The following is a 14,038-nucleotide window of genomic DNA, read 5'->3' on the forward strand; positions in this document are numbered from 1 at the left end:
GTTTCATTCTCTGCTCAGAATTTTCCAGTGATTGCCTATCTCACTCAAAGGAAAAGGCAAAATCTTTATTTTGCCTACAAGGCTCTATATAATCTGACCTTGCTCCTTCCTTGTCCTCTAACTTCATTGCCTACCACTCTCTCCCCTGGGGGTTCCTCCCTCCAGCCACACCGGCCTCCTTGCTAATTCCTTGAACGTACCAAGTAAGTTTCTGTCCCAAGATCTTTGCACCTGCTTTTCTGTCTTCTGGAATGCCCTTCCTCAGCTATCTCCATTAATTTGTTGCTTCCCTTTTCCTCCCCCTTTATAAAATGTTAATTCCACTACCTATCTCCTTTACCCTGCTTTATTTTTCTTTGTATCACTTTTGACCATGGATAACTTTAAAGGCTTAAAGTAGAAAATTAGTAGCAAGCCACCGCCCCCCTTGAAATAGAAATGAGAGAGATATGTCAGAGGGGAGAGAGGCTTTACCTAGATGGGGTCTGGGGAGGAAGCAGGGGGCCAGGGCTGAGAGTTATTGGCAGAGGAGCCTACCTTCCTTTGAAGCACCAGCAGGTGGCACTATCTCCTTGGGCTGGGAAGGCATCAGTCTCTGGTAGAGAAGGGGGCAAAGTTCTGTCGAGGGTAATCTCACAGATATGTTGGGTGTGGGGGGGGGGGTGGTTCTCGGGAGTCCAGCGTAGTCGGGCTGCGGAACCTCTGGTGCCTCCGGGTGGTGGCCTACGGTGCTACAGCAGAAGGCGTGAGAGGCGGAGGGTGGGCAGCGCAGCTGAGCTCACCGCCGCCGCGGGCGCATCCATCCCTCCAGGGCCTATAATTTGGGTTCCCCGGGCCTGGCCGCCCCTATCAGCGGCTCAGCAATAGATGAGTCACCCGGGACCCTGGGCCAAGGCAAACACGGGGTGGGGGGAGGAGGGGGAGGAAGAGGAGGAGGCTTTCGAGACTGTACTCAGCTTTAGCCGACGCCTCAGTCGCTCGATCCCCCAATCTCTCTTTTCTTTGACCCCCGCCCTATAGGGCCCCAGTGTTCTTCTCAGATTGCTCTCGATGCGTCCATCCCCATGATGGGAAGGCAGCCCCCTACCCTTCCCATTGAGGGGAAGGGGGACCAACTTGCTCCCATTTCCCTCCCTGAAGCAATGACAGTCCCTCACTTTCCCCCTGCTGTCATGGCCCCAACCCTTGTCAAGGTCCCTCTGGTTCCCGCCCCTCTCCTTTCCTGGAGCTGGCCGCGTGCTTGGGGTATTAGGCAATGGGTGTGTACCCGCAGCCCTCTCCAGGCCCCGCCTGCCACACCACCCTCCAGCCGCCTGCGGGTCAGTGCTCAGGCCAGCCGGTCGGGCCAAGGGCACTGGGGGCCAGCTCAGGCCACCCAGTCTGCCTGCCTGTGGCCTCATGTCCCAGAGCTGCGCTTCTGCAGGGAGAGGGAACAGGAGTATGGGTCCTTGGACTTGGGATAGGCCAGCTTGGGGAGCCCTGGGGTCACTAAGAAGTTGGAATCTGTGGCAGTAGTTCTGACCCTGGCCCTTCCTTGGCACCTGGCTATACTGCAGCCCAACAAGGGTAGAATAAGAAGGAACAGTCTGAAACCTGAGGGAGATCTGGAGACACATGGAGAAATACGAGTGTCCAAGAGGTCCCCCTGTGGGAGAAGAGGGGCATAGGAAACCTCGTCCCCTGCTCCAGGGCCCTAGGTAAACTTCCAGGCTGACATCCAGGGAGAAGGACAAGGACACTGGTGAGGATCACCGAATCCAGGTGTAAGGACAAAAGCTACTGAGTCAGGGTGCAGATTCTGGTGGCCTCAAAAGCCACACACGGTTTGGTTCTTGGCCCCTAAACAGGAAGGAGGGGCACGAGCTCTAGGGCTCCTTCTCCTATACTCCCCTCTCCCCCCGAAGGTAGGACAGCAGAGAGAAGCAAGCAACCCTCTGTGGTCACAGCTGTCCAGTGTCAGGACCATGGCGCTTTCACCTCCCTAGCCTGCCTGAGGCCTGGCACATAAAGGTGATTAGTACATTTCCCAACAGATGAAAGTCATTAATCTCCCTCAGACAGCTTCGCCCCCTGCAGCACGGGGCAGGACCTGCAGCCACACAGACTGGAGGCTGGCTGCCCAGCAGAGCTCCATGGCCAGTACCAAGGAAGCGATGACTGGGGCTGTGGGTTTCAGCCCCGTGGCTCTGCTTCCCCGGGGGGCCTGTCTCTGAGTCAACGTGCCAGCCTTGGGCGCGCGGGGCCAGCGGTGCCTTGGGCTGCGGTCTGGCAGGGGCGGGGGGCGGCTGGGAAGCCTGGGGCCCCTCTCTGGCAAAAATAGCCCACAGTGGTTAGAGCTGGGAGGGTGAGTCAGGCAGGAGCGCAGCGGCGCCTAACCCCTTCGCTGCCACTGGGGCTCCCTAAGGTGGTTTGCCTCCGTATGTGCAACCCAGGATCAGGCTCTTTCCCTGGCTGTCCTTGGGCCAGGCTCAGCTTGGGATCCCGAGGCCCTCCTCCTCCCACGTGAAGCAAGTCTGAGAGTCTGGAGCAGGAATATGGGCCACGCGGAGTGCAGACCCGGGATCCTAGGAAGGGCAGGAGACCTCTGCTGGCAAGGATGTCTGTAAGCCAAGGGGAAGCATTGGGGCAGGCTGAAGATCTCTGGAGCTACCCGAGCCGCTGCTAAAGCCAAACTCTGAGGCCAGAGCTGACCCCTCCCAAGGGGCAGGCGTAGGGCTCGGAGGTGGGCGGAAGCCAAGCCACCCAGAAGGGAGCTGCTCCTGCCGGCTCCGATTGCCCTGCACTGTTGCTCTCTCTGAGGGCTCTACCCAAGACTGTCCAGCGACAAAAGCTCGATCTCAGCTCCATCTTCATCTTCTCAAGGGCACCTTGCAGCCATCCAGCTATCAGTGGGAAACTGAGGCAAAGAGAAATGACCACTTGGGACCAGGATCCTGGCTCCCTAGACTGGGTCACTGCACCCTTCTTGCAGCCTGGGCGGTCCCAGAGCAGGTGAGCGGAACTCTGGCCCACCTCCCCCTTCAGCAGGGCCAAGCCTGAACCCAGGCGTCGGGGGAGAGGGTGTGTGTGTGCGCTGGGAGGAGGGGGAGCGGCTGGGCTCCCCGGGTCATGGCGGGAGGTGCGAGGAGTGGGGTGGGGATGCCCCGGGCTCAGGGAGGGGCCGCAGCTCTGTCAGCCGCGGCAGAGCCGCCTGTGAGCTCGGCGCGAGTAGAGCCAGAGCCCCCAGTTCTTTGCTCGCCCGCCTGCTAGCTTTCTCGATCACTCCCTCCCTTCCTCCCTCCCTTCCTCCCGGCGGCCGCGGCGGCGCTGGGGAAGCGGCGAAGAGGAGTGGCCCTGCCCTGGAAGAATGCGGCTCTGCCGAGGGGGCAGAACCCGACGCAGTCTCCCCACGGTTTGAACAGCCCGAGCCCAGGCTACCCAACCGCGCCGGTGGACTCCGCACGAGAGCAGCTGGAGGTAATCGGGACCGGGAGAGCAGGGAGGGCAGGGACTCGCACACGGGGACGAGACGGGTACAGTGGCAGTCAGACAGACGGACACGCATCCGCCCACGGGGGCACAGAGATGCGGAGAGAGCCAGGGATATCGCCAGAAATAAAGACACCGCAAATAAAGGAGTGGCCCCAGATTTGGAGGGCAATGAACGAGAGCAAAGGGGTGGGGACTGAGACTGGGGACCTGGTGGGGACCAGAGGGGCGATGCTAGGAGGAGGGGAACATGTAGTTAGGAAAGGTGGCAGATGAGGAAGAGGTCTCAGCTTGCGCCACGGTCCCTTTCAGGAGGGAACCAAAGTCCCTTCCCTGACTTTGCCGCACCTGGAGCCTCCCCTCGCTCCCTACTGGGGCCGAAGCGGGCAGAGTGGGATGGGGAGCCCATTTCTCCACCCTTTTCAGAGAAGCTGCTGGCCTTAGACGGCGCCTGGAGGCGACAGCCCCCCACCCCCGCCCTGCCAGCTGGGGGTGGTGGGGAACCCCCTCTCGGTCCTGCCCAGCAGCCCAGTGAGAGGGTGAAGCTGTGTTGGGCAGGGGAAGCCAGTCTTGGGGCCCTTGAAAAGGGAGCGGTGGGCAAGGTAGTGGAGAGCTGTTTGTGGGTCTATACCTCTGTTTGCACGTGAGTGTGTCTGTGTGCCAGGCATCGTGTCTGGCTAGATCGGCTCCAGAGCACTAGCATAAGTCCCGGCTTCTAGGCGGGGACTCTTCCTCCAGGGCCCAGGTACTCTGGGAATCAAGGCGTGATCTTTATTGTTTTGTTTGAGGGAGGTGAGAACGGTCGGTGGGGTGGCACTGGTGAGTTAGGTGCCCGAAGCTGAGCATCCTTTGGTTGCCTAGGCGAGCCACCCTATTCCGGAGCCATCCTTAAGTCTCCCTGTCCTGCAGGCCCTGATCGATCTGCCCACCGGGGCCTTCGGGCCCGGGATTCGACATGCGGGAGGAGCCGCGGCCGCGGCCTCCGCCCTCGGGCCTCGCGGGTCTCCTGTTCCTGGCTTTGTGCAGTCGGTGAGCAGTTCCCCTGTCACCCAGCCCACGAGAGAAAGCCCTGGGCTAGAGGCGGGGCGGGAGGAGTCAGAGGGGGCGCGAGGCCTGGACCACTGACCCTCAAATGCCTTCTCGGTTCCCAGGGCCCTAAGCAATGAGATTCTGGGTCTGAAGCTGCCCGGCGAGCCGCCGCTGACCGCCAACACCGTATGCTTGACGCTGTCGGGCCTGAGCAAACGGCAGTTAGGCCTGTGCCTGCGCAGCCCCGACGTGACGGCGTCCGCGCTTCAGGGCCTGCACATCGCGGTCCACGAGTGTCAGCACCAGCTGCGTGACCAGCGCTGGAACTGCTCGGCGCTCGAGGGCGGCGGCCGCCTGCCGCACCACAGCGCCATCCTCAAGCGCGGTGAGCCTGGCGGGGCGGGTCTGTGCCGCCGCCGGGGCTGGGGGGCGGGGGGCAGGCCGAGGCGAGCGGAGGCGGGAAGGGACGAGTTCACGACTCCGGGAGGGGCCTCTCCGGGAATTCCCCCCGGAGCCGCGCGCGGAGTAGGGTCTGGCCACCCGTCTGGGGCCCCGAGCTTCTGACTTCCACCTGCGCACTGCCGGCAAGACAGCTGGGTCCCTGCTCCCCTACCCTAGGCGCCCCCGCCCCTTTCCTGCCTCCGCCCAGCTGATCTGGGCTGCACCTGTGAGCAAGAGATGCCCCCAGCCCTGGAAACTTCAAATGCCCCCCTTCTTCCCCTCCCCCAGTTTTCTGTCCCTCCCTCTCCATGGGACAAGCCCAGGCTGGTGTCCCCGGAGCCTCAGTGGGGGTGGGGTGACGCCCCCAACCGTTTAAGGGTTAAACTTACTCCCCTAATTACTGGGGTTCCCAGGAGCAGAAGGTGGGAACAAAGACCCTGATGGCTTTGAAGCCGGGGAGCATCCCCCTCCTCTGTGCTGTGAGGGCCCCAGGTGGCTCTCACCTGAGCAGGTGAGGAGCGGCTAGAGGGGCGGAGAACGGGTCACTGCGGGGCCTGGTCTGGGGGCCCTGGTCTGAGAGGCAGCCCTGTCTCTTGCCAGGCCATGCCGGAGTTTACTCCCTAGGGGAGTAAACATCTTTCTCAGGCTCAGCCCAAGGGTGGGGGCAATACTTTGGGGACCACAGGGTTAATAGGCAGCTGCCATCTTCAGGGGAATTCCCAAGACTTGTGCAAACAGCTTCCCCCCTGGAGGGCTGGGGTTGGAGGATCAGGAGGCTGGGCCAGGAGCCCTGCGTCCTGGGGTGGGAGAGGCCTGGCCCCTAGAGAGGTGCTGTCTCTCATCCACTCAGGGCTCCAGAGAGCCCCTGCCTAGAAGGAAGTGAGGGACCCCCTCCATTTCCACAGGGCCTGGTGTAGGCGAAGGCTTTGATGCCTAAATGAGAAGCATGTCTATCTAAGCCTGGGAAAGGCTTGTCATCCTGAGCCTCTGTGACCCCCAAAACATAACAAAGAAGCCAACATTTTAAGAGGGCCTTAGGGAGAATCACCCACACCTCTCTCCCCCTCCCAGTGTTTTATAGAGTAATAGCAGGTTAGGATAAACATAAAGGCTAATCTTAATGGGCAAATATAAAACTAGAAGCTGGAAAGAGGAAGGACAGCTCCACAGCTCCCGTACTTTGGGAATGTTGGAGTGATGGAGGGTAGGTTGGTTAAAAGACTGATTAAAATAACCTTGAATTACACACACACACACACACACACACACATACACACACACATACACACACAACCAAAGGACTCTGCTTCCACCCCACCTGCAGGGCTGGGGAATTTCTAAGGCTTTCAGATGAAGAACTGAGTGAACACATCTTCAAAGACCTCAGGGACTCTCTCTTAGTCATCTCTCAACCCCAGGGGTCTTTCCCTTTAGGCTAGCTCTTTCATCCATAACGGAAAATCCCAGACTTACAGAGCAAGAATGGGCCTCAGGGATGATCTCAAACCATCCTCTCCCTTTAAAGATGAGGAAACTGAGGCTCTGTGCTCTCGGTTCCCTTACTTCCCGTGTGACTTGCTCCCAAATTACTCAGCTGGTAAATGGCAGGGTCAGGAGTCAGGAGTTTCTGGAATTGGAGTGTGGCTGTTTATTTCCGTTGGCCTCCTGACTCTCAGCTGCCTGTCAGACTTACCCCTACCATCACAACCTTTTCATCCCCAGGTTTCCGAGAGAGCGCTTTTTCCTTCTCCATGCTGGCTGCTGGGGTCATGCATGCGGTAGCCACGGCCTGCAGCCTGGGCAAGCTGGTGAGCTGCAGCTGCGGCTGGAAGGGCAGTGGCGAGCAGGATCGGCTGAGGGCCAAATTGATGCAGCTGCAGGCACTGTCCCGGGGCAAGAGTTTTCCCCACTCCCTGCCCAGCCCGGGCCCTGGCTCAGGCCCCAGCCCTGGCCCCCAGGACACATGGGAATGGGGTGGCTGTAACCATGACATGGACTTTGGAGAGAAGTTCTCTCGGGATTTCTTGGATTCCAGGGAAGCTCCCCGGGACATCCAGGCACGAATGCGAATCCACAACAACAGGGTGGGGCGTCAGGTATGTGTGTGCAACTTGCCCTCCGTCTCCCTAGCTTTCGAGGCCTGGCTAGATCTTGGGAGGCACAGCATAGTAAGAGGATGTGGTGGGTGATTGTCACTCACCAGCTGGGTGGCCTGGAGCAGAGCAAGTCACTAACCTCAGTTTTGCAACTGTAAAAAGAGTCTAATGATACCTACCTTACAGTGTCATTAAGACTGAGCTAGCAAATAGAGCACCCAGAATAGTGCCTAGGCCTTGGCAGGCGCTCATTACATGGTAGCTATTATTATAGCTGTCTTCCCTACAGAATTTAGGGGTGCTAGACTCCCTGGTTTAGCAGTGCTCACTCTGGAAAGAGCACTGGACTGGAAGTCAGGACAACTGGAGCTGAGTCCTGTTGCCAGCTAGTTATTGAAGATGCGCAAATTACACTCTGCTCCGGCTTCAGTTCTGCAACCAGAAAATGAGGGAGTTGGGCTATTAGCCAGCCTCGAAGTGCCCTTTCTCTTCTGATAGTTCCTTGTCATTCTTGCCTCTATTTGTCCCTCTGTGCCCTCTGTTCCCTCCCCTCTCCTGTGCCTCTGTGCTCTGTCCATTTGCTGCCCTCCCCTTTCACCTCTTCCCTGCTGATGCTCTAGGTGGTAACTGAAAACCTGAAGCAGAAATGCAAGTGCCATGGCACATCAGGCAGCTGCCAGTTCAAGACGTGCTGGAGGTCAGCCCCAGAGTTCCGGGTGGTAGGGGCGGCCTTGAGGGAGCGGCTGGGCCGGGCCATCTTCATTGATACTCACAACCGCAACTCTGGAGCCTTCCAACCCCGCCTTCGTCCCCGTCGCCTCTCAGGAGAACTGGTCTACTTTGAGAAGTCTCCTGACTTCTGTGAGCGAGACCCCACCATGGGCTCCCCAGGCACGCGGGACCGGGCCTGCAACAAGACCAGCCGCCTGCTGGATGGCTGTGGCAGCCTGTGCTGTGGCCGCGGCCACAACGTGCTCCGGCAGACACGAGTTGAGCGCTGTCATTGCCGCTTCCACTGGTGCTGCTACGTGCTATGCGATGAGTGCAAGGTCACAGAATGGGTCAACGTGTGTAAGTGAGGGTCAGCCTCACTGAGGGGCTGGGGAAGGGGAGGGGCACCCTTGCAGCCTTTTGCTCTGATTTCTGTCCAGGGTCAATCTTGGCCCCTGGAAGCTCAAAGTATCTACCTAGAAACAGCTTTGGGGGTGGTAGGGGTCAGGTGGAGTCTGTGATGTGTGGCCTTCTCCCCCACAGTAGGAGGGCCTTGAGGGGGAGCTGTCACCCTCTTCTGCTCCTTGAACATCCGAATGGACTAAGATGAAATGAACTGTATTGCCCCCCTCTACCCAACCTGGGCTCCCTTTAACTCTCATTCACACTCCTTTTGGCTGGGGAGTCCCTATAGTTTGACCACTCTTTTCTTTTGAGGGATAGCCCTAGGCATTGTGTGGAGCCATAAGACCTGTATCCAGGAGACCACTCACTCCTATTTGCTTGTTCCCAAACTCCTTTACTGCAGCCTGGGCCTCCTCTTAGCGAGTAATGGGAGATGGCTGTAGAGAGGTTTTTCTTAGGGAAGGGACAGAGCACAGGGCACTCAAAAACCCTGAAAGTTGTCTGTCTAGGCCCTTAGGGAAGCTGTCTCCCCAGTTCAGATGATAAAGGGAACCCTCCAAAGGAAGAATTTTACCTAAGATTCTCTGAGCCTCTTCTTCTTTCTTCAGCAGTGGGGGTGGGAATGGATAATTTATTGTACCGAGACTTGTTCTTGGTTCTTGTTTGTAACAAAAATAAATTAAGTTACTGGACCAGTGAATACAGATGGTGATATTTCTACCCACACTTGGGATCCCAGTCCTGGATTCTTTGCCGGGTGATTTCTCCTACCCTCCCACACTCAGTGACTTTTTGTATATCATGCCTGGTTCCACAAAGGATTTCAGATGGTCTTCAGGTGACCTGGCGACTTTTAGTGTGGAAAAACCTGGGCGGGGCGGGGGGACTTCTAGGTGTGAGGGACTAGAGATGTAAACATAGGCCCTATTTACGTTCTCTGGGCCTCAACTCCAAATTTTGCCTTGGTCACTGCCCTAAAACAGGGGTTGGCTTTTTTTTTTTTCCCCTGTAAAGGGCTTGATGGTAGATACATTAGGCTTTCGGACTTTGTCGAACCTACTCAACTCTGTCATAATTACTCAAAAGCAGCCATAGACCATACATAAACAAATGGGCATGGCTATGTCCAATAAAACTTAATTCACAGAAATGGACTGCGGGACCAGATTTGGTCCTCTGGCTGTGGTTTGTTTTGACCCCTACCCTACACACCATGAGGTCACCTCGTTTCTGGGGTTTTCAAGTCCTGAAGATGTCCCGACATTGAACCTGGACCCAAAAGGGCAGGTTCTTTTCTCTCTGGCTCCAAATCAAAGAACTTGGAGATAGATGCAAGACTAATGGGAAACATATATAAAGGATTCCTACGCTCAAAATTGGAGTTTTTTACTTTGGAAACCAGAAAAACCAGCATGCTCTCCCACTGAATTATTTGCCTATGTAGTTTGTCTTTCCTTATTCAGAGCTCTTCTGCATTTAATCTCAATAAAACAATGCCTTTATCTTTTAGGAGATAACCATAACTAGAGAAAACAGAATTTCTTTTATTTCAATCCTGATTTCTTTCTATTCCTAGCCCAGTATCATTGAAAATAAACAATTAGGGCTTACCTGGTGGCGCAGTGGTTGAGAATCCGCCTGCCAATGCAGGGGACACGGGTTCGAGCCCTGGTCCGGGAAGATCCCACGTGCCGCGGAGCAACTAAGCCCGTGCGCCACAGCAACTGAGCCTGCGCTATAGAGCCCGCGAGCCACAACGACTGAGCCTGTGTGCCACAACTACTGAAGCCTGCGCGCCTAGAGCCTGTGCTCTGCTCCGCAACAAGAGAAGCCACCACGATGAGAAGCCTGCACACCACAACGAAGACCCAACGCTCACCGCCGCAACTAAAGAAAGCCCGTACACGGCAACGAAGACCCAACGCAGCCAAAAAATTTAAAATATATACACAATAAATAAATTTATTAAAAAAAAGAAAAGAAAAGAAACAATTATTTTCAATTCAGAAAAGGAATCTGCATCACAAATATAGAACTTTACAAATAACTGAATATTTATGGAGTTCCAAGATGCTGACTGTATCAGGTCGTCTCCTTGGCTAGGGGATGTAGAAGTAGTCCTTTTTGCTCCTCTAGGCAATAGCTGTATCTGCTACCCAAATTACCCGCAAAATCAGGTGAAATGACGGTGGCATCAGGATAGCAAGAACCGCAAGGGGTGTTGGTTTAGGGCAGTAGTTTATGGCAAAACTTTATGTCCTGAATTTCTGCTTGTGCACTGAGAATTCTTGATTTGGAAATTTGATGGAGGTAGGCTTTAGGCACTGACTGAGCCTAACGTATATATGGGATAGTTGGGGAGAGAGGGATGCAGCTAGAATACACACGGGATATGAGAGAGAATAATGATAAGGAATATCCAGAATGGGAATTTCTCACACTCAGGAAGAGGGAGGAGAAGGTCCAATGAAATCACAGCAGGAATATTTCAGTTTTCCCCTATTTCCTTCCTCTGTGCTCTCTTTGGCTCCCTTTCTCTTTCTAGCATTCTCTCTTCTTTCGTCAGACACACTCTGTGGCAAACTTAAGCCCCAAACCACAACCTTGAGAAATTCCAAATGGATTTTGTCAGCAAGGCCAACACCCCCCTCCCCACCCCTGCTCCCGGCACACGCTCTGGGCTCAGGCCCAGGCCTGGGGTCAGTGACGAGTGGGGGGGGGGAGTGTGCAACCCACAGAGCGGGTGGCTAAAATTTCAGCTTTAGTTAGCGCCAATGGCAGCCAGAGGGAGGGAGAAAGACTGATGAACTGTAAGTCAGGCCTCTTGGCCTCCTTCAGCTCTGGACAGAGCTCTTCTTCCCTTAGCTTTTCAAGTGGCTGGGGAGCTGGGGAGTGGCACTGGCTGGCTTATTGCCAGCTGAGCAGCACCCCTCCTGTCTGTGCTCCTCTTTGCTCCATGCGAAGTGCCCAGTAATGCTGCAACAGACACTTTCCTCTCCAGACTCCAGACGGTGAAGGATAGAAGGCCTGGGAGATTCTCCAGTTCCATTCAACAGTTCTGACTCAAATATCATGGTACTTGCTGCTAACCATACAAGACTGTCACCATTTCCATCCTTCTGTCACACCTGGGCCCAACCTTGAGAGGATCTGAAGACTTCGGCAGGAACATTGACAGGTGTCACCTCCTGTCAGAGTCCCACAAGGCATGTTGGCATGGTTGAGGCACTAGCAAGGGCAATTGCAAAGCATAATTTTGGTGATCAGTGTGTGGGCATAACCTGGTGGGGTGTGCCTAGAAAATTCTAGGAAAAGAAAAGAGTAATTATGTGGAGGTATCACAGGGCCCACTCTAGGAGTCTGTAATAACACTAGAGGAGTCTTCCGCCATTTAAAACAGAGAGCTTAGGAGGGCAAAGGCCCTTAATGGCAATAGCCCAGGATGGATACAACTCTCTTTGTTATAAACATGATCCTTGTTATCCATCTCACCCTTCACCATCTTTTCTTTTCTTTCATTGGAGTACAGTTGATTTACACTGTTGTGTTAGTTTCAAGTGTACCGCAAAGTGATTCAGTTATACGTATACATATATTCATTCTTTTTCACATTCTTTTCTCATATAGGTTATCACAGAATATTGAGTAGAGTCCCCTGTGCTGTACATTAAGTCCTTGTTGGTTACCTATCTTACATATAGTAATGTGGGGACTTCCCTGGTGGTGCAGTTGTCAAGAATCCGCCTGCCAAGGCGGGGGACACAGGTTCGATCCCTGGTCCAGGAAGATCCCACATGCTGTGGAGCAGCTAAGCCCATGCGCCGCAACTACCGAGCCTGCGCTCTAGAGCCTGCGAGCCACAACTACCGAGCCCGTGTGCCACAACTACTGAAGCCCGCGCACCTACAGCTTGTGCTCTGCAACAAGAGAAGCCACCACAATGAGAAGCACGCGCACCGCAACGAAGAGTAGCCCCTGCTCGCCACAACTAGAGACAGCCCGCTTGCAGCAACGAAGACCCAACGCAGCCAAAAATAAATAAAATAAATAAATTTATTTAAAAAATATATAGTATTGTCTGTATGTTAATCCCAAGCTCCTGATCTATCCCTCCTTCCCCTCTCCCCCGCCCCAGATATTTCCCCTTTGGTAACCATAAGTTTGTTTTCAATCATCCTTCACCATCCTTTTTCTGTTTTTAAATAATATTTTAATTTTATTGGAGTATAGTTGATTTACAATGTTGTATTAGTTTCAGGTGTACAGCAAAGTGATTCAGTTATACATATACATATATGCATTCTTTTTTGGATTCTTTTCTCATGTAAGTTATCACTCATCCTTCACCATCTTAAATTAAGGGCCTCTTGACTTCACATTCCAGAGTTGTGTTATTCTTCAGGTTAAAATAAGAGAGAAAACAAACTGGGGGTACTTCTCTGGCGGTCCAGTGGTTAAGACTTTGTCTTCCAATGCAGGGGGTGTGGGTTCCATCCCTGGTTGGGGAGCTAGGATCCCACATGCCTCCAGCCAAAAAACCAAAACAAAAAACAATGTTGTAACAAACAATATTGTAACAGAGTCAATACAAGACAATATTGTAACAAAGTCAATAAAGACTTTAAAACAAAAAAACCCCAAACTGGAATAAGAGGAAGGGACTGGTGAATTCATACACCAGGGATTGATGGGGATACGGGGTAGACAGAGTGTAGCTATCTACCAGTCTAGTTCTTCTTGGAAGGAGACAAGAAACAAGGTAAAAACAAAAACAAATTAAAAAAGCAACAATTTTGGCTCAAGCTTTAGGGAAGAGCCATGTGTTCCCTTGTACAGATGGTCCCAACTTACAATGGTTTGACTTACGATTTTTTTACTTTATGATGGTGCAAAAGTGATCTGCCTCAAGTAGAAACTGTAAATTAATTTTGAATTTTGATCTTTTCCCAGGCTATTTGGTATGATGTTCTGTTGTGATGCTAGGCAGTGGCAGCGAGTTGCAGCTCCCAGTCAGCCACGCCATCACAAGGGTAAACAACTGATACACTTACAACCATTCTCTGCCCATACAAGCATTCTGGTTTCCACTTTAAATACAGTATAGTATTCAATAGATTACATAAGATATTCAACACTTTATTATAAAATAGGCTTTGTGTTAGGTTATTTTGCCCAACTGTAGGCTAATGTAAGTGTTCTGAACATGTTTAAGGCAGGCTAGGCTAAGCTATTATGTTCGGTAGGTTAGGTGCAAACGCATTTTTGACTTAAGATGTTTTAACTTACGATGGGTTTATTGGGATGTAACCCACTGTAAGCTGAGGAGGATCTGTACTGCTGTAAATGAGGAGAAAGGGCACTTCAAGAACCTTTTTCCATTCTTAGCATTACTAGCGCCCTTCTTGTATCACAGCTGCGACTGTTCCAAGGCAGCTTTGTATGTCTAGACCAGCTGCAGAAATGAGTGTGAGGAAAGTGGTGGTTGGCAGGAATAGAGAAACACGGGTGCAAAATCCCTCACTTTCCTTGTAATCCTAAAATTCATACTCATCTAGGTGTACTTCCTCAAACCATACCTCTGAATACTGATCTTCAACCGTTTGTCTTTCAAGTTCCAACTTCCTAACTGGCCCAGTGTCCAGCTGTTTCCTTGTCTCTTAAATTCATCACTCTCCCTCTTCCCTATGGAAAGGATCTCTTGATTCTCACCTCCAAGCAACCTAGTCTTAGTAGTGAGTAGAAACGCTGGTGCAGTGAGGGCTCTCAGGGAGGTGCACGTAGCCCTGATTAAGAAATGAAGCTGAGGACTTCCCTGGTGGTGCAATGGTTAAGAATCCGCCTGCCAATGCAGGGGACACGGGTTCAAGCCCTGGCGCGGGAAGATCCCA

At 53.5% G+C, this 14,038-nt stretch overlaps 1 protein-coding gene across 5 annotated transcripts; it reads left to right on the top strand.

Annotated features, from left to right (window-relative positions):
• The first annotated feature begins 2,388 nt into the window (after window positions 1–2,388).
• Window positions 2,389–10,117, top strand: WNT10B (Wnt family member 10B). 5 transcript variants are annotated; one of them, XM_032644132.1, is made up of 8 exons: window positions 2,389–2,602; window positions 2,863–2,991; window positions 3,316–3,456; window positions 4,378–4,493; window positions 4,620–4,882; window positions 6,661–7,034; window positions 7,655–8,105; window positions 9,727–9,830. In XM_032644132.1, exons 1-8 carry the CDS (start codon window positions 2,597–2,599, stop codon window positions 9,738–9,740), a joined length of 1,494 nt encoding a protein of 497 aa, XP_032500023.1. In that variant the 5' UTR covers window positions 2,389–2,596; the 3' UTR covers window positions 9,741–9,830. The 5 variants fall into 5 exon arrangements, with proteins under 5 accessions (XP_032500023.1, XP_032500024.1, XP_032500027.1 ...); XM_032644133.1 differs by lacking the exon at window positions 9,727–9,830 and having other exon boundaries at window positions 7,655–8,842; XM_032644136.1 differs by lacking the exon at window positions 9,727–9,830 and having other exon boundaries at window positions 2,863–3,456; window positions 4,378–4,497; window positions 7,655–8,844.
• Window positions 10,118–14,038: the final 3,921 nt, after the last annotated feature.

Source organism: Phocoena sinus, chromosome 10 (assembly GCF_008692025.1).
Source record: "Phocoena sinus isolate mPhoSin1 chromosome 10, mPhoSin1.pri, whole genome shotgun sequence".
Lineage (NCBI taxonomy): Eukaryota > Metazoa > Chordata > Mammalia > Artiodactyla > Phocoenidae > Phocoena > Phocoena sinus.

Bases quoted from the DNA above. Each gene is read 5' to 3' on its own strand.
- WNT10B (XM_032644132.1), top strand. The intron at 4,883-6,660 runs GTGAGCCTGGCG...TTTCATCCCCAG, and splicing joins CAGCGCCATCCTCAAGCGCG to GTTTCCGAGAGAGCGCTTTT. The intron at 7,035-7,654 runs GTATGTGTGTGC...CTGATGCTCTAG, and splicing joins ACAACAGGGTGGGGCGTCAG to GTGGTAACTGAAAACCTGAA.